The sequence below is a fragment of the Poecilia latipinna genome, unplaced genomic scaffold (assembly GCF_001443285.1).
Source record: "Poecilia latipinna isolate Pla-1442-1.1 unplaced genomic scaffold, P_latipinna-1.0 Scaffold1886, whole genome shotgun sequence".
NCBI lineage: Eukaryota > Metazoa > Chordata > Actinopteri > Cyprinodontiformes > Poeciliidae > Poecilia > Poecilia latipinna.
This window is the reverse complement of record NW_015114502.1, coordinates 1-20,271: the sequence shown is the minus strand read 5'-3', so window position 1 is coordinate 20,271 and position 20,271 is coordinate 1. Positions and strand designations below refer to the sequence as shown.

The 20,271-nt window shown below is 40.4% G+C and overlaps 1 protein-coding gene across 1 annotated transcript in view; it reads left to right on the top strand.

Moving 5' to 3' along the window:
• rapgef2b (Rap guanine nucleotide exchange factor 2b) overlaps window positions 1-19,878 on the top strand; it is a 95,995-nt gene extending 76,117 nt beyond the window's left edge. The window contains exons 8-15 of the mRNA XM_015015142.1: window positions 8,912-9,043; window positions 13,425-13,602; window positions 16,175-16,311; window positions 17,899-18,057; window positions 18,359-18,511; window positions 18,594-18,758; window positions 18,898-19,005; window positions 19,102-19,878. Coding sequence (XP_014870628.1) covers window positions 8,912-9,043; window positions 13,425-13,602; window positions 16,175-16,311; window positions 17,899-18,057; window positions 18,359-18,511; window positions 18,594-18,758; window positions 18,898-19,005; window positions 19,102-19,320 — 1,251 coding nt within the window. The 3' untranslated portion in view covers window positions 19,321-19,878. The remainder of the gene's footprint in view (window positions 1-8,911; window positions 9,044-13,424; window positions 13,603-16,174; window positions 16,312-17,898; window positions 18,058-18,358; window positions 18,512-18,593; window positions 18,759-18,897; window positions 19,006-19,101) is intronic.
• The last annotated feature ends 393 nt before the right edge of the window (window positions 19,879-20,271 follow it).

The window sequence follows — 20,271 nt, the reverse complement described above, 5'->3', positions numbered from 1 at the left end:
AACAATTTTGGGCTCCTTTTCTGTTGAACTGTAATTTTTTGTTCTTAGTTTTTTTAAAAAAAAAGGGTTTTTTTTTTTTTTTTTTTTTTTTTTTTTTTATTTATCATGTAACTTGATGCAACTGAAGTACAAGTGGAATTTTTTTAAAGGGTTTCTTGAGTGGATTTGTGTATTTCCCAGTTTGTGCCACAGAGTGAATAGTTAGCATCTCGGTTGATGAGTGATTGGAGCGTCTCCTGGTGACGCTGCGGCTCGTTGTGGTCCAGGTGAAGTGGCTCACTCTGCTGCCACTTTCTCCGTCTCTTTTATGCTCTCTTCTCCCCTCCCTCCCTCCATTTCGGTATGTCTCGCTGCCTCCGTCGCCACAGCAACTAAAGGCCCTGGAGGGTGTGTGTGTTTGAAGTGTGTGTGTGTATGGGGGTGCTGGATGGCTGGCTCTGTGGGTGCGGGGGCTCGTAGTCGCCTAGTTGCCATGGCTATCTCCACTGAGTGGCAGCTACAGCTGGACCTCCATCTCCTCTTCGCTGCTTCTCCGAGGAGGAAGTGCTACAACTTCCCCGCCCAGGAAATGGCTTTCCTGCAGTCCGTTGCTATGCCAACTGAATCCAGCTGCTGTCTTGTGCTAAAAAGAGTGCAATGATTGCATTGTTCAGCTTCTGCCTTCCTTCAACACCCCATGCCTTCATACCTCCATCACTCATCAATCTGTTCATCTACCTTTTGATCTCCACATCAGATTGTTCTTCATCTCTCCATCTCTCATCCTCCCTTCTCTTATTTCCATCTCTGAATTTGCCAGAGGAGCGCTCCAGCAGCATCACTGTCAGACTGGGAGGAGGTTCTTACCCCCTTCTCCTCCTCCCCCTCCACCCCTGACACACATCCACACACGCCGCTCCAAACAAACCACTGGGTACCTCACTGGAGGCTGCAGGCGTTTCAGGCTTGAAATAATCTAATGGTGCACAAAAGGCGTTTCTACGTGCGTGCGCGTCGCTTCACTTTCCGAACGAGGGAGAGGGAAGAAGAGGGAAAGAGAGAGAGGGAAGGCGGAGGGAGCAAACGTGAGTGAAAGTGTTGTCAGCCATTTTTGTCATCTTTTTTTTCACGTTTTTCTGCTTTCTTATCGGCGCGCTGCTGCTCCCCGACTGGAGATGTGACAGCCAAAAAGAAGCAGGCTGTTTATCACTTGGATAAAAAAGGATCTTTTTTTTATTTTTTTTATCCCTATCCATCTTCCTCTGTATGGTTTTCATGATCCAGCTGGAATAAACGCAGGAGGCGTCGCTGCTTTGGAAAGCTGAATCGGGCCGAGAATAGCGGATACTCCCAAAACTATCAAGCAGAAACGGTGCAGCTGAGGGAGAAGGGGTGGCGGGTTGCTGAAGATGAGGGGGAAATCAGGCCTGGGATGTTAGCTGTTAGCCCGGTGAACATTTTTTCATTATGAAACCATTAGCAGCATCAGACAGCAATGGAGTCCCGAGCCAGCAAGATAAAACCCCGGTAAGTAGCCTATCGATGTGCATCCTCTTATTTTTTTTTTTTTTTTCCTCTCCCCTCATCATTTATGACCCTGTAGATATGATTACCGGCCCTGTAATGGACGTGCATCGGATTTCTATTGAGTCTGTGCAGGATGAATGAAGGCAGGGCAGACCAAGGACGCGATCAGAGGCTGATTGTTGCCCCCGTTGAGCCTCAGATGTGTGTCAGTGTGTTGTACTAGAAACGGCCGCCATGTGCTCGCTGTCAATGACGCGTGCAAACACACTCTCAGATTCTTAATAACACTAGCTGCTCGCAGTGATTTATAAATTAATCTAAACAAATAAATCTACTTTGTTTTTATCAGCATCATCAGTGACGTTAAGGTTGTGTTTTAGAGAATATCTGTGATTTAAATGCTGTTAGATGCGAGCTCTGGTTGTTTAAAGAACGACGCCTCTGCCCTCGTTTTGCATGAAGGTGTCAGTAGTTGCATGTGAATCCTCTAGAAGTGGCCATGACATTCAACACTGTTTTACATGGGAGGAAAATTACAGTGGGCGTTTACATCCTGGCTTCCATTTAAAAACACTGATGATAAGGATCAGAAATCCATAAATAAATCCTTTTTTTGTATTTTTTCACCTGCTGAAACCATTTGATCCACCACTCCGTTGCTGGTGGCACTGTCCGTGGTGCTGGAAGCAGCCTGCAGCTCCGGCAGACACTCGGAGAGGCCTGACACCATCTGCACTTGAACAGTAAACGGATTGATCGACTGTCAGCGCCGCTGGCATCACTCACACGCCGCGACCACACGCAGACACACACTCAAGCACATGCAAACAGCAGGCTGTACATCTTTGTGATGGACGGTGCCTGGTTTGCAGAGCACATATGCTGTGGAGGGAAAAAAATCACCTTAATATTCCTGTAATTGCCGTAAATGTGTCACTGCTGATGAGTTATCTCATCTGCTTTTCTCACAGTTTGCGCTGTTCCCCTCAGGGAGGCCTGCAGGATACCAAAGCCTCTGACATGCTTCGCATGATATAATGCTCAGTATGAATTTTTAAAACTGTTGTAGCCTATGTATAAAAATCTTTGTATAAGTAACTTTTTTGTCTGGTATGCTAAAATGTCTGTAACCATAGTGGGCTGAAAATGTGGAAACTTGCTTTCAATTAAATTTTTAATTATTAATATGCCCTTTATATGTCATTTTAGTTTCAGACCAAAAAGTGAACAAAAGTCCCAACAAAAGATTAAAAAAACCTAAAGTAGTCAATCTTTTTTTCTGACTTTTTGTTTATATGGTATTTGCACACAAATGAGGGCTTTTGTAAACAACAATTTATCTCAGCAGGATACCCCCAATGGGCTAACAGATCCTATTACAGTAATGGCATCATAATGTTATTCCCATCAGCATCGGCTGCCATGACAGTAATGCCATGCCTGCTTATCTCACCCATTAACACCTGTGATTTCCATTTCTGGTGTAGCTTTTTACTGCAACAGTGGGAAAACCATCACAATTCAATTATTGTTGATTTTTCAAATCTTTTTTAACATCCTTTAGTTTTCGGTAATATTTTTTTTCAGATGCAATATATGAAAAAGCCCAAATTTCAGCTAAAACGGTTGGCTCTGATCACCATGTTAATTTTGTCAGTATCATCTTATTTATTATAACTAAAATGTTAGTATTATCCGTTTCTGTCTTCCTATTTCAACTTTCTGAAAAAATCATTAAATCATAGCTCACTTCATATTTTTGAAATTATATTTCACAAAATAAAAGTCAGGGCTTTCCAACCTTCTGCTTGAGAGCACAAACTCTATCAGGTTGTTAAATCATTCATTAACTATTAAATGTCTGTACTGTTTGTCAGTATCAGATTTAATGTCAGTGATCAAGAGAGCAGTTGGTGTCACACAGCTTCGCAGTTGGACACAATTTTGGAACAAGCCAAAATCACTACAGTTCAGACAATTTGAACTTTCTGTAACATTTGACGTTGCATATCTGTTTTATCCACGTGAACCCCCACAAATCCACCCGAGTGTTGTTTTAAACATACCGAGCCCATAGGGGGCGGTGTAGAGCAAAGCTAAAACCTGTCAGCCAAACCAATTGCTTCAAATCAACCACGACTTCATGTTGGGATTTAAACGTGGTACCAGGAGGTTCATTTAAACAATGTCAACTGGAAATCAAAACAAGTTTGTGGGTATTTTGGCACATTATTTGTGGCAGACTACAATGTGTGGAAAATCTCCATTTTTTTTCATGTACACACACACGCACAAAAATACAGAGTTTTCTGAAATGTGGCAGTTAGCTACATTGTAGCCATAGCTGCCCTGGGAAAGACTAACAGCAGTGAATGGCTGAAATTTAACCAGCATCATCAGGTCACTGACCACCACCAGCAGGCAAACTGGGCGAAGAATCTTCTTGCTCAAGGACACGACTGAGCGACTGTCGTTCCAGTAATTCCATTTGGACAAAGTTTTACAACTTGTAGCATGTTTTATCATTGTGGAGTGAAAAGTCTTTTCTTCACGATAAATAGCGTGACTCGCTTTGTGTGGGCCTGACTGATGGAGATGTAGAAAGTGAAGGAAAAGCCCAGAGAGCATATCAGACCCATTTAATCAGACGCCCTGCCAACAGGATTTTAATCTCCTGATCCCAAAGGCTCAGGAAAGCGAGAAGCTGCCGCCTTGGTGAGAGAATCTGAATGTGCTCCCAGTTGCTATTTATTAGCTAGTGTAGTGTTTTAATAAAATCTAACAGCACATTCAAATAACTTAAATGACATAGTGTCGCCTTAATTTAAACCAGCTACAGGAATAAAATGACTATTAAAATGTCGTCTAGGTCTAAATCTCTGTTTAAGAAGTTTTATTTTCTCTTCTGATCGAGTGATGGAGTATAGCAGGACAGATTCACTGGCTGCATGCAAGCAGTAAATAGATTGAGAGGCAGCCAGTGCTTCTACCCAGCAATCTAGGTCATTAGGTCTGTAATGTAATTTAAGGAGCACCACATCTGCTCACATGTAAGCAGAACTGAGAGTTGTGGCTCGAGCTTTAGAGCGATGCCTAATCCCCCCGTGACGCCTGATTGGACGTGTTTTCAGCCCATGGTCCTGCAGAGCTCATTTGTTTTTAAGAGAATGTTGAACTTAAAGCAGAATGGAGCAAAGAAACAGCTCAGACGGCAAATTCATGATGTAGTTCATGTTTATTATATCGTTAACATGTTTAAACTGCAGAATTAAAGTATGGATTTTTCAATCAATCAGAGCTCACAACAGAGAGTAGATGTTGGGCCTCATGGCTGTGCACTTATTGGATAAGCCTAATGAGCATGTCATTGTTTGACTGGCATCCAGTTTGACCCAGGCTCCTGCATTCCGTTGGGCCAGAGAGGTCAACAGGCCACCACATGCTCATAGAGCGAATGGACGTTGGCTTATTGACCGACAGACGGGTGACCTAAATGAGCGGAGAGAAAGGATTACTTGTTTATTATCCGTTTGCTATATCCGCCTCCCCTGCTCTCACTTTGTTCCTCACATGCCTCTCACTGGTGTGAAACGATTTAACACAATAGTCTACAAACTTTGTGTCACATGGGCCACAATCGACCAAAAGGTACGTGTGGAGCACAAAAAGAGAATTTGGACTTACAAAAACATAAAAATATTTGTTCAATAAAAACAAAGGATGCAGTTTTTTAATCAAATGGATAAAATAGTCAGATTCTCGTAGGCAACGTGCATGTTTGCCTTATTAAAGAAAAGGCATCCAGTTTGCACATTTTTTGCAGTATTCAGTGTTCTTTGCTTGGAAGAATTTAGTTTATTATCATTGATGAAAAGATTGGTCACTCTTTCTATTAAAGCGCTTGTCTGTAGATTTGGCTGCATCAAGGCATGATTTTTGGTAAAATTAATTGGCTACATCTGGTCACATTTAAGAGAAAGTAAGATGTGTAGTTGTTAAAATACTGTTGCCCTGATTCATAAAAAAGGAAAAGGTCTCCATGTGCATCAAATACTTGTTCTACCAGGGGCAGATTTTGTATCATTCTTGGTTCAAAATCCCCATTTTGAACAATGGGTGGCAAACTCTCAGTTAACCATCTTAATAATATCTGACAGACAACTTGATGATTTATGTCATGCTGAGTTGTTTACGCTGCAGTAGAGCTGGATTTCTTCCATGCAAAGACATTTCCTCAGAAAATGACTAAGAAGGATAGCAGGATCATAATTGTGCCTAAAGCACAACCCTGAGGGACTCCACAGGAATGGCTAATAGTTTGATCACTTCCAGGTTAGAGCATCATATGTAAATAAAAACTCCACCTGTCCACTCAGTAACTTACATTTACAATAAAAATGTTTTAGTATGCCCCCCAAAAATTTAAATATTGTAACAGTTCAGCTTTTTTTTTAAACATAAAGCAGACATGCAGAGTAAAAAGATATTTTTTAAACCCCAGGTGTTGTTTACTCCAGCATAATACATAAACAGCATAGCTATTGGTAGTTGCAGGTTAATCATTAGGTCCCTAAAACAACTTGAAGAGGATCTGTTCAGAAATCTAAATAAAATTTAACTTTAAACAACATGAAGTGTTATCTCATAGATTCCTGCGTGAATTTCCTGTCAGCTCTAAACCTGAGTATTTTGTATTACACTGTAAAAAAACTGTGATGTGATGAGACTCTATTGGCTCAGTTATGGAGAGACACAGTAGATTCATCAGCGTTGCCCAGCCAGTGGTAATAACGTGGAGACTTTCACATGGCCGTCCACCAGCCGCAGCCTGAGGGGGGTTAGCGACTGACTGGGTCCTCCAGTCGACCATTTTGGTTAGTGCAGCCAGCCAGATAATTAAACGTGATGGAAATCTTTGACACACTGTAATCACATCACACCTCAGTGCTGCGAGAGCTCCACTGTCTGGCTCCCAGTCTCTTGTCACTGACACAGAAAGGCACTTTGTGAATTGATACGTCTAATTTTTCCACATTTTCCCCTCATAGCAGCTGAGAAATAAATTTCTTTCTGAAACAGCTCTGTTCAACGACTCTTACAAGACCTTCAGTTTCTTTGTGACTTTGTTGGCAGACTTAAGCAAAACCAGCCTCCGGTGTGTGAAAAACCAATTCGCCAACATCCAAAAACCCCATAATGAAGCCATAATTAAAGACCTGCAATCAGAAACTCAACTCGATGTTTTTCTTTTTGAATCCCTTAGATGTATCCCCTTTAAACAGCTGGTATGGAAAATTAGCCTGTTTTTAAGTTTAGGGAAAGATTTAAACTAAAAAAATATTCAGAGACTTTAAACTCAAACAGCTTGCAGGAGACTAAACTAAATCTTCTCCAGATGTTTAGATCTGGTTCCAACTTTCCAGCCTCTTGATGAGTTAAGTTGGTTCATTAAATCAGACCAATTTGAGTTTTGGGGGATTTAAATCTAAAATTAATGATCTGCCACAGCCAAAAGTTAGGCTGAAAAGGGGCTCAGAGGAAATGATCCCACTTCCAAGTATTAAATAAATATTTGGTAAATAAAACATATGGAATATAAAATATTCACATATACAGACACCATGAACCAGTTTCTTTCCTCCCCCGTTTGACTAATCAGATATGATGGATTTATTTAAAAAAATACTACCTTGTAAATAGGGATGAAAGATATGAAAAGTTGGGCTGATATTGATTTCCAGAATTAGTTTTGCTGTTGTTTAATAACCCAGCTAAATTAAAATCGAAGAACATCACAAAGCAGCTGTATTTCTGGAGGTTCCAGATCTATTTGTCTGTTTCTGATGTATTTAAAATTTCGGGGTCATCTCCATAGAGAAGTGGGTTGGCCCATTTACACTATTTTTAATTACAGCTGCTACTTTATGCAGCATAAATTACTCAGAGGGGTTTCCCCCATTACTGTTTCATGTTTGTTTAGTTTATTCAGCTTGTGAAGCATTAATTAGAGAATTTTCTTCTGCCATAAGAATTTTTTTTTTCTGCATTTGAGCACCGTTTTAATAAAAATACCCAATTATTTTCAGATTGGGTTTTGACACTATAATAGCTATTTTGTTCAGCGTCTTAGCCCCTGGAGAGTTTATTTTGTCAGATTTGTTCCCCTTTTGGCTTTACTTAATAGCAGGTTTAGTGAACTCTTAAATTGATGACTTGATGCAAAATCAGGCAGGCACAATTATTTTTATGTTGTTAAAGTTTTAAAGTAATATTCCTTTTTGGCGCTTACTATATTATAATTAAATACCAAATTGTATATAAATAAGAGCTTTTTCAGAAACACAGATTTTTGGGTTTTTGTTCTGTTGATGTTGCACAATTACATCTAAGAAATTAATTATTACCCAGTTATTTTGCTGCTATTTTTCACAAAAAAAGGTTAGAATGACAAAGTTTTCTTAGGGTCTTATAAGTACATAAGTCTTTAATAAAATTATGTTGTAAAGCACTTTGAAATGCCTTGCTGCTGAAATGTGCTATGCAAATACAATTTGATTGATTGATTGATTGATTGATTGATTGATTCATTCATTCATTCATTGATTCATTGATTGATTGATTATCCCAGTTTTAAACCAAAACTCTGAAATATGTCCAGATTTACTTTACAGGTATAAAAACAATTTAATTCAAAATGACTTAACTAATCCCAGAAGGAAATAAACTTTTGTTGTGTGTATAATTTTTTTCAAAGACTTGCTGCAGATGCTGATGGTTTTGGGCTGGGAGAGTCTTCCGAAGCGGTCTGTGTTGCAACGGCTGTGATTAACCTCTGACTGAACACAACAGAGTCTCCATTTTTGTTTACATTTGTGAAGAAGGAAGTTGCACTCGGGGTCTTTTTCAGAGGTTTTTGTGTCGTTTCCTTTAGTGGTTCTTGGTGCAGCGCCACCTCAGGTGAGGAGCGGAACAGGTTGCTTAAACCGTTTATTTAGTTTGACACAGTGCTGTGTAATAGAAAACCAAAGCAACTAATAATGTAACAAATGTTGCAGTTTTGTTCTCAATCAAACCCAGTGTACCGGTCTATCAGACATGAAAATAGTTTAAAAGGTGTTAAAGTTAGGGAATCCAACTTTAGAAGACCAGAGCTGAAACACAACCACATAAGTCATCAGTAATTTTAAATTATGTTCCATAATTTATTTTTGTATCTAATTTAACCTCATGAAACTTATAGAAACCCAGCATAAAACCATCAATTTCATCTTTCACGTCCCCACGCACCGGAGCTAAGTTCGTGGCAGTCAGCATGTGTGTTAGCGCTCGACCAGAGGTGGCTGCTGGGCTGACCGACACTGACCATGTGTGTGTATGTTGTGTGTATGTATGTGTGTGTGCGCAGCTCCCTGCAGACTTCAGCAGACTACACCTGGCCGACGGCTTACACCCACAGGTGACCCACGTCTCGTCCAGCCACTCAGGATGTAGTATCACCAGTGACTCTGGAAGCAGCAGCCTGTCAGACATTTACCAGGTAAGGCCTCCACTCACCGGCCCTGGACCCCCAGCCAGGCCTGGGTAGTGTAGAGTCACACCGAGGATGTCTCGGTCTGCTGAATTATCTCACTTTTCTCTGAGGAATTCCGTAAAATAACATTTGAGTTTGGATGAAATGAACCTTAAATATGTGCATAAATGGAATCAGAATCGAGCTGAAGTTGGAAAATGTCCTCCTTGTGGCGAGCTGACATCCATCCCTGTGTGAACTCTCCATGATCTTTTTAAGCAGAACATTTTTCCAGCGTAATTCAAAGGTTTTGCTGGCGGAGCTGCTACAGGACCCTGACAGCAGAGCGGCGCTGCTCTGCAGGTGGCAAGCAGACAGGCTGGATGCTGCCGAGCAGGTGGTCCAGCCCACATCCTGCCTGCCTCCATCTCTGCCTTTTCATCACGTTAGAGCCAGAAGCACACAAGTCCTGCAGAGTTGGCAGCTCTTATGATATAACTCTGACTAAAATCTTTCACTAACCTCGCTGATTTACCTTTTACTCATGTTCAGACGCTACATGAAGCCAAATAAATTTCAGTAAAATAGTGGTGGACTAAATATCCAGCTTAGAGGGACACACATCTGCCAAATGTCATGACTATAGACTTCCCCCAAAACCTGAAGCTAATCCTCTTAGCGGCACACAGCCGCCCATCGGACCTGCTGTGTTCCTGTTTGTGTGTGTCCCTGTGACTTCCCGCAGGGCCACACTCAGTCACATTCTCTTTGTTTATCTCAGACCTCTTGCTGGTTCTGTTCTGGTTCTGGTTGTCGGGTTGCTGCTGAATGTTTTCATCATATCACCGGATTCTGTGTGTGGATGTCAGGCCTTGTTGAAGATGGCTGCAGCAGGTTAAACAGGCTTTACTGTCTGTAGTCCGGTCTGATCCGGGTCTCAGTGCCATCTGCTCACAGCTCTGGGACAGGATCTGGGTTTTTCTATGTCACATTCACAAACACCGTCCTCTGCTTTTGTCTTCCTCTTGTAAACTTTTAACACTTTTCTTCAGTTTCTTCCTTTGTTTTACCTTCTGTAATCCCTGCTGAACTCTTGATTGCAATGAGCTGTTTTCCCCATATTTGCAGCTTTGTTGGAAATTATGAATAAATTAAAAATTATGACCTATGACTATTAAATATACAACTGTTTAATAGCTCATCTAGTGGGTTTTTTATCAGTCCAAAGCTGAATCCTGTTTCACCCTTCACCTTTAGCTGTTTCTATAAGGTACGGAGTCCCAGTTGTTTCTGTGTTGTCTCAGGAAAAAGTGGAGCTAAGCTAGCAGACAACTCATAAATATAAATACTTTAAGTTTACATTATTTATGACACCAAATCCAGTGCAGCAATAATAGTAACAGAGATAAGATGTCCTAATTTAAAATATTTTGAAATGAAACCCTCTACTGCAGGGGTGGGCAATCCAGGTCCTCAAGGGCCGGTGTCCTGCAACTCTTAGATGTCTCCCTGGTCCAACACACCTGGATCCAACAGCTGAATCACCTCCACAGTGCAGTCAAGTTCTCCAGAGTTATTTGACTCAGGTGTGTTGAAGTAGAGACGCATCTAAAAGTCGCAGGAGACCGGCCCTCGAGGCCTGGAGTTTTATATATATATATATATATATATATATATATATATATATATATTTCTCTACCTTTCAACATCAAAGACTGATGCCATAATGACGTATTGAACATCCCTATTTAATAAATTGATTTTAATTCTTGTTAACCATCAAAAACAGAGAGAAAATGTCATATTTCTGTTTAAATATTTTTATTTTTTTATATTTAGAAGAACATACCTGATATAATAAGAATTTTTGTAGATTAGTAAACCTGAAATCCTATGTTTTGAAACTTTTGTGCATTATAATGTATTTTTCTTGGTATATTGTACATCTGTACAGTATAATATCAGAGTTGCAAAAGGCGACTTGGGTCCAAAATATGATGGGATTTATTTGCTTTACATTAGCCTATTAACACTGCCTTTGACCAGTTGGATGGACTCTTAACACCTGAGTGGTGTATCTTTAATGTTTAACATGTCAAAATATGTCTAATGTCATCAACATCAACAGTTTTCAGCAACAGTTTTGCATTTAGATATTTTCCTGATCTTGTGCAGTTAAACTATATTGGCAATATTGTACTGAAAAACTAAATACTGGTGCATTAGATTTATTTTTCTTTAGGGCACATTTGGTCCTCTGTATTTGTTCTTCCCTAACAAGCTTTAAAAGTAATGCATGCTGCATAGATAAATGTAAATGTCTCAGTTCTCAGTGGAGTTTTTCTCCTCTCCTAAATTAGGTGCCAAGAGGGGAAGTGAAAACCTTCGGAAACGAGGAGCTCTTGGGGTTATTCAAGCTAATCAACTCCTGAATTTAAATATTTTTCCAATTAATGTGTTTTTAATGACATGATAAGAATTGTATAGTCCAGCGTGTATTGTTCTTAGATATTAAACTTCTAATTGTATAACCTTAACCCATTTCAAAATATTTTACTATCAGAATATTAACAACACATATCTTTATAATTAGTGTCATTTCCAATTATTCTCCATAGCAAACAAAGTGAATATAGCAAAATCTAGAAGAAGCGAAGGCCACTATTGTGTCTACGTTGTTTTGATTTTTTTGATGCATTTACATTTAGCTTTATTTTTAACAAGCCCAGAAGAAAAGCTGAATATGACTGCTGCATATTTAGTAGACTTCATTTTATTAGATGACATCTGTTTAAAATAGAAGAAATCCACAAACACTAGTGTTGTATCAGCTTCCTGGGAGACTCCCTTCCCACTTGCTCAGTGGAATATTGCACCCACTACCTGCATAAAGTGACTGGTTAACCATAGAAAAAGGGATTCCGCCGAACTGCTGTCAGCTCCTAATGATGTAAAAATGCAAAAAGGAACAATCAGTTGTTTTGGTTTGTTTGCTGATTACCTAAAATGTGTCATTCCTCCAAAATTCTGACAACTTGCCTTTTTATCATCATATGAGCAATAACTGAAAATTACAACATCTTCCTCCAACATGTGTATGATGTCAGAGTGGTGATGCTACTCTTTTTAGTTTTGTTGCTTTTCCAAGCTTCTCGGGTTGTAAACAGAGAAGCATGCTGCTTAGCGTTTTATTAGTTTGATGCTGTGATGAGAGTTGCTAAGCAGACTGGGAGCAGGTTATGGATGGGAGCTCTGAGTGGTCGAACAACATGGCCTCTCTGCTGCAGCTGCTGTAAAATCCACATCCTGGGACTGGAGTGGAGCGCCCCTGCATCATCGGCGCGTCACTGCCAGCATGGCCGACTGTTTGTGTGTGAATAAATCATGATATTGGTCCTTTGAAAGCATTGATCCAAGAATAGCCTGCATGAAATATTAACAGCCCGCTGACTCCTAATGCTCGCTGCAGGTTTTTGAGGTTTTCATATATGCTTAATGTGCTTAAGAAAACAAAAACACATCATTTTAGCGCAGTATTTTGTCCAAACTGTAGCGAACCTGGTGACCTTCCAGTTGCAGTATTGTAGACACTAATGTGTAAAGCTCTCCATCTTGCATCCAGCATCATCTCTGCAGACATCAGCTTGGCTCCGCCCACCAGATTTTGCACCAATGGAGGCCAAATGGCCAGTCAGACGCTGAATCATTAATGAGCCTTTTCCACATGGCGTTTGAGGAGAAACGACTCAGTACGTCTGAGCATTAAAAAATGAAAAGCAGAGCGGCAGTCTGGAGGCGACAATGCGTCTGGCTCTTAGATGTTGTGGACAGTTGGCTCAAGCAGCCTGTTCTACTCTTGTTGTTAAAACTGCTAAAGGTGAACGGCGTTTTGTGGTAAGATTTCTTGTCGGGTACCCTCAGAACTGATGTTTTGTGTGGTCCAGAGGAACTGATTGCAGCGCTCATGCACGGGTATCTGCTCCATGTTCGCTCTTCTTAGCTGGCTGTGCACATATTTTATCTTTTGCTTTCAAGGAACAGGATCTGGCTGCAAGGCAGGCTGTGGAGTTCTGCTGAGGGGGGAGGAGAGAAGAAAGTTAGGATTTAATTAGCTTGTTACTATGCATAGCAGCCTGTTTGATATGCTGTCTCTCTCATACTGTATTCAATGCCTCATGTCACAAGGCGGTTTGAATCTCAGTGTTTGATATGGAACGAGTCTTTGCAGATGATGTTTGTGCTGGAGAACAGCTTCGGCGTGCGTATCAGCTGTAAAGCTTCTGGTCATTAATTAATTGACGAGCGTCCAGGTGATTGCTTCAGGTTGATCTCTGACGAAGTCACAGCGTCCCGCAGCGCGCTTCTCGCTCCACACACGCTGAACCTCTGATCTGTTTGCTCCCCTCAGGCCACAGAGAACGAGCCAGGCGACATGGACCTGAGCGGCCTGCCCGAGACCGCCGTGGACTCCGAGGAGGACGATGACGAGGAGGACATCGAGCGAGCCTCCGACCCCCTGATGAGCCGGGACATCGTCCGGGACTGCCTGGAGAAGGACCCCATGGACCGGACGGATGATGACATAGGTGAGCCACTAGGGGCGGGTTTTACTTCTACATGTTCAATCCTGGAGCCACATTTCATGTCATTTTTCATTTTATGATTTTTTTTATTTCATTACACAATAATAAATATGAGTAATTCATGTCAGGGTTGCACCAATCCACCTTTTTCACTTCTGATACTGATATCCGAGGTTCAGTATCGGCCTATACGATCCGATCCAGAAAAACATTTATTTTTTTAAACACCTGGGTTCTGAGCATAAGGTCACCCAGAGCACAAAGCATAGAATCAGACTGAATAGATCTTCCCTTTGTCACACTGTCACCGATACCCAATCTAGAATTGTTTTCAATATCAGGACCAATACAGATACTAATATCACATCGGTGTATGTCTTGTTCACATAACTAAACGAAATCATGAATGAAATGGAACAGAAAGAAGTATAAACTTATAAGCTCTGCTCCCTATTTACAAAGATAAAATCAGATATTCAGCTCATATGACTACTGCAGGCATATTTCAAATAAACAATAAAAAATACACAACAAAACATTAACTTATTCAAGACCATATTGCTTCATCATAATAATTTAAATTTTTTATTAATTGCAGAAAGAGGTTAAGCAGTTTTATCTCACTGTGAAGATTGTCGCACATAAACTGGCACCTTTAACTGAAATGCATCTTTCCATCATCAGGGACCTGAATCCACATTTTGTACATAAAATTAGTTTAACTGTAAGTATTGGGTTTGTGTGATCTCTCTGTCCACTTCCACTTATGACCCTTAACAGTTTTCAAATATTCAGCACAATATGTCACATATGGAATAATTAGTGAATTATACAAACTATACAAGACCTTTTTGTTTAGTAATTCCTTTACTCTATTTAAAACAGCAATTTTTATTTATTTTTACTTTTATGTGATTTATATAAGATTTCCATGACAAATACTCATCAGTGAGCGCATCTAAACACTTAATTAGATGTTCTTAATTAAGTTTTTTGGTATCCCAGGCATTCATCTCCTTTTCCCAGTTCGTAATAAAAGCCACTTGTTATTCAGATGAGCCACAGTAAACATCCACGGCTGTTATGTTGGCTTTCGAGTAATTCTCAAAGCCACATCAGGCTTTTCGTATCATATCCTTTAAAGCTATGACTCAACTCCAGCTCTGATGATAGGCGTGTTTAAAAAACGAAGTACACAGAGTCGGTCGGGGCTTAGCAGCTGATGTGGATTTTGGGTGAGGATGATGCATTGGATGCAGAGAGAGAAGGAGCGTGCGCCAGCCCTTCCCCCTCTCTCCATCCGCTGATCTCCCTGCTGCGCACCCTTTCCTCCCTCCCTCTGCCGGGAGGCTTTTCTAGGTCACTCCAGCACATCCTCTCGCCTCACCTCTCCCAGCGCATTAAACTTTCAGCGATATCGCAGCTTCACACACAACGCTGTTGCCATGCCAAGCCCAGGTCAGCCGGTGCACAAGACTGCTGCTGGTCAGGACCAAGGTGCAAGATGTTCTGGATGTTTTTCTTCATTGACTGTCAGTAGTGATACAAGAGAATAATTACAGCTTTTAAGCAATTGTACATGTGGAATTTAGTCATTTTAGTTTTTTATTCCGTTTATAAAATATTAAAATTAGTATTGCAAGCTTCATCCTGAATAGATATGTTAAAGAACAAAACTGGCATCCATGTAGGTGTAGCTCAGCATTATGGAGAAAATGCACATAGCAGGTTAAAAACAGACTGATTAGAGATTCTGATTAACCTTTTTACTATATTTCCACAAATATTGAAAACCGAAGATCCATGATGTGATCTGAATGCTTTTATATTAAATAAAAAGAAATGATGATCCTGCTCCTAAGTGATTTATTTTTCATCTTGCTCCTTTTAGAGTTGTACACAAGCTGATATGAGAAAGTTAATATCCGTCCTAATGTAAAGCAAAATCTTCCTGTGAGATCATAATAAACGTTTGGTTGTAAAAATACAAATACTTTTCCATTGTAAGAAAATTATGTCAATAGTTACACTGTTACAGTTACAGTTAATTACACTGATTAAAAATCAAAAGTTTAATAAATGAATTTGTGTCATTCTAAGGTAAGGGCCACAAAAGGCCCCGGGGCCGCACTTTGCACACCCCTCCCTGAGCATATCTTGTCACTGGGAACCAGCCGATGCTTTGCACTTGCTAGCATAGTTGGATAGCTGGTTATGCATGTTAAGAAATAAACTTTTCTCAGTTGTGCTTAGGAATTTCTCTGATTTTAATCCAGCTTGAAGGAATGATGAGTGACTCAAAAAGTCACAGTGTGATTAGTCAGCCATTATTCTTGGCCTCCCTCAGATGACTATATCAATAGAATTGATATTTGGCTCAAAGAGATTCCTCTGCTGGCTCCATGATGATTGCGGTGACGATCAGGTCTTCTTGTCTCGGTGGAGGGGAGATGCTGGATCACGCTAACCAGCAGCTCTGCTTCCTTTCTCTCTCCCATCCAGGAGTCAAACCTCTTCCAGAGTTTGATGGTTTTTGTCTGAACAACCTGTCTTCTCTTTTTGTCCCTCTTCACAGAGCAATTACTGGAGTTCATGCATCAGCTGCCAGCGTTCGCTAACATGACCATGTCGGTGAGGAGGGAGCTGTGCGCGGTCATGGTGTTCGCCGTGGTGGAGCGAGCCGGCACCATCGTTCTCAATGATGGAGAAGAGGTTTGTCTTGGTGCATTTTTATTCCATGTTCTGTGTCAGTCTGACCTCTACACACCAGCAGATCTTTGTTCCTCTGTTGGATGTTTTTTCTGCTCTGTTAACCCTGAATGGTTCAAATAGTTTATCTCTGGGTCATTCTAGGTTCCCTCACGCACCCAAAGCTAAACAACCATTTGGTTTGGGTTTCATATTTTCAATGCATTGCACTTGAACAAAAGGATAAAGAATTTATCTCTAAGGCCTTGATTCAAGAGTAAATTAATGCGTTCAGAGAACTTAGGCTTTAAGCATGTTGTTGCTATTATTGGTTGTCAGATTTTGATGAATTTATGTAAAAAGAAAAACAACAAAAAAAACATATTTTTTCCACTAAATGTATATCAATTTTTTGCTCTAAATCAAGCATGCAGTGGTTGCAACAATCCTCATTTAAGATCGCCTCTTCCCAAGAAAGAGAGCAAGAAACCATCTGTTATTCTGCTTTCTTTTTGCTTAATGGCTTTGACTCATTAAGGGACACCAGCTGTTGAAAATCCAACCATGTATCACTTCAGTTTGTAGGTAGACAAACCTATAAAGCATCTTTCTTATATCTGTATTAGGTCAAAGTGCTGCTCACATCAGTTCATAAAATAAATGAACATTGAAGTTACTCTAAAACTAGTAAACAATTGTGTAATAAAACCTTAAAAAGAGCAATGATTAAAAACGACAAGCATACACAGCATGTAATATTGAAAATAAAATAAGATATAATTTAAGACATGTTAACATGAGCATGTTGTATTTATTGAATCGGTTTCTCCATAGCTTATGTATATAGTTTTAAAACACATACCATGGAAAGAATGGGAAATAGTGGACTGCAGCGGTCAACAGGGATTATGGCAAGAGAACAAGTTTGTAAAGATGTTTGAACTTTAAAATCAACTGGAAGAGTAGAAACCAAACCTGGCGTCATGTTTTCTCCTCTTGAGTCCTGAAGTTTCCCTGTGGAAGCAAACAAGGTGTTAGAGTAATGTGGACATATACATTTCTGCATCTACTTTTGTCAGAAATCATATTTATTAAATGGAAGTCCAGAAACAACGTTCTGCATAATCTGAAATAGGGCTGCAACTAACTATTATTAGTAATAAATTATTCACACGATTGGTTGGATTAAAAATTGCCACATTTTGCAGATTTTTCATTTAACCACCACATCCTAATTTATACAAAAAGAAAATTAACTTCTTCTTGCCTAAAATGCAAAAATAGAATTTTCTTTTGTGTACGCTTGATCATTTGTAGCATCTTCAAATGTATCTAAGAAGTATGTAAAGACATAGGTCTAACATCAACACCGCCCGTGACTTACTGCCACTCAAATTGAACATACTAAAAAAACTAATAAGGTTTATTAGTCCTAGGTGCTAAATGTATATATTTTTTGTACAGTTATGATGTGATGTTGTGTTAGCAAATGATCTTTTCCAGTTAAAAATAAATTGATTACTAAATTAGTTGATTATTTCAGTAATCGATTCATCACAGGTAACTGTTTCTGAAGTGAAATCTGAAGTTGTTCCTGTTTTCTGTCTGCAGCTGGACTCATGGTCGGTGATCCTGAACGGCTCGGTGGAGGTGACCTACCCTGACAGCCGGACAGAGATGCTGTGCATGGGGAACAGCTTCGGTGTGTCTCCAACCATGGAGAAGGAATTTATGAAAGGCGTCATGAGGACCAAGGTGGACGACTGCCAGGTTGGAACCCTAATTTGAGTTGATCTGTCACACTCTGCTAGCATGAACAGCTCCATTTCCTTTGCATTTCAGTGTGCAAAACCTGGCAGGAGGCCTGTCATCCTGCATTATTGTGTCCCACTGTGCCCCACTTGTGCTGAAATGTTTGCAATCATGACACAGAAAGTTGCTTCCAGCAGTAGCACCCTCTTATATGTAGAGGGATCTGGTTTTTAATTATTAAACTGAATAAAACATTTATTGTATTAATTTGTAGAAGTATCTCCTACTGTGGTAAAGTGAATCGCCTCCTTTCTTTCAGTTTGTATGCATAGCCCAGCAGGACTACTGCTGCATCCTCAACCAGGTGGAGAAGAACATGCAGAAGGTTGAGGAGGAAGGAGAGATCGTCATGGTGAAGGAACACCGTGAACTGGATCGTACTGGCACCAGGAAAGGACATATTGTCATCAAGGTGACACCTCTACTGTCTTCTGCAGACGTACAAGTTTTGCAGGATCGACTTGTAAACTTCTGTCCTCATTCTGGATTATCAGGGCACGCCTGAGCGTCTCACCATGCACCTGGTGGAGGAGCACTCAGTGGTGGATCCTACCTACATCGAGGACTTCCTGTTGACCTACAGGACCTTCCTCTCCAGCCCCATGGTCGTGGGAAAGAAGCTCCTGGAGTGGTTTCACGACCCAAGTCTCAGGGACAAGGTACGGCCAACAGGGCGGAGCTGCCCTAATAATTAACTTTTTGATTACATTCAAATGTTTCTGAATTAGTTTTGAATTTGGTGCCCTGTGAAGATGTTGCCGTGGATACCAACGTGTGCCGGTCATGTGATTTTCTCAGGTTACACGGGTAGTCTTGCTGTGGGTAAACAATCACTTTAATGACTTCGAGGGAGACCCTGCCATGACCCACTTTCTGGAGGAGTTTGAGAGCAATCTGGAGAAGGAGGTACGTCTCTTCAACAAATGCAATGAAAAATTAGAGAAATCCATATTTCTGTTATATTTTTAATACCTTCTTTTTTTCTTTTTCTTTTTTTTGCAGAAAATGTGTGGGCACCTCAGACTGTTAAACATAGCGTGTGCTGCTAAAGCCAAGCCGCGGCTGGTGACGCTGACCAAGCCGTCCAGAGACTCTCCTCTGGCCTTCACCCTCCTCGGAGGTCAAGAGAAAGGTTTCTGCATCTTCATTGATGCCGTGGAGCCAGGGAGCAAGGCAGCAGAGGCCGGACTCAAGCGTGGAGATCAGGTGACTTTCACATGAAAAGATATTTGTGAAGTCCTCAATGTGGTTTTTGTTTGAATATTTTCCAGTTTTATTTAGCCCTCTGGCATCCTCAAAAGCTTTTTAATGTCTTTCTCTTGACAACTGTGAAGAACAATCTCAAAGTTATCTTTTTTTCCACTTGAAGCTCATTTTTCTTGTGAAATTGGTTTTATATTATGACCTAACTGGCATTAAAAGGCTTCCCTTTGAGAAGTCTTAAACTGAACTCTCTAGTAGCTGCAGGCACCCTGTAGACTTTCTCCTCGCAACTTGACATCCCAGCCAGTTTCACACTCTGCAGGCCTCTCAGCTGTAAGCAAAGGCTCTTAATCCTTGAAACCATCTCACAAGTGTCTGGGTGTGTGTTAAGCCCTCTGGACACCAAACATCCTCTGCAGCTGTTTCTTCCAAACGGAAGCTGTCTTACTTGGTAGCATTTACCCCCTTTACACCAGTCACACTGTCCATGTTTTACCCACTTCACCCTGTGATTCAGGACCTTCAAACTCACAGCTTTAGTGTTATTTTAGATGTCACAAAATCGTGATGTGCTGCATATGACATTTCATAAGCTATGTTTAAATATCTGATTGTAATGTAAATTTTGAGCAAACTCGGGTTTCCATCTACTAGTTTGGAGTGCAAACGCAAAGCGTGATTAAGTCAGATGTTGACATTAAGCAGAGCTGTAATAAACGGGTTAATGTTTGCTTAGTCAGAACTTATTCAGCAACTGTATTTCCATCTCCCTTTTAGCAAATGAACTCTTTTTCAGAAAAGCCAAAAATTAATATTTTTGCAAAATTGAAGTTATTTGCATCAACCTTTTCTAATATGATACTTCTGTCTTTTGCTTCTCACCTCACTCATCTAGACTCTTTGTGCTCCAAACCCTCTATTGAAGTTCATGGTTCAAGGGCCTGGTAGTTTTTTTTTGTTTTTTTTTTT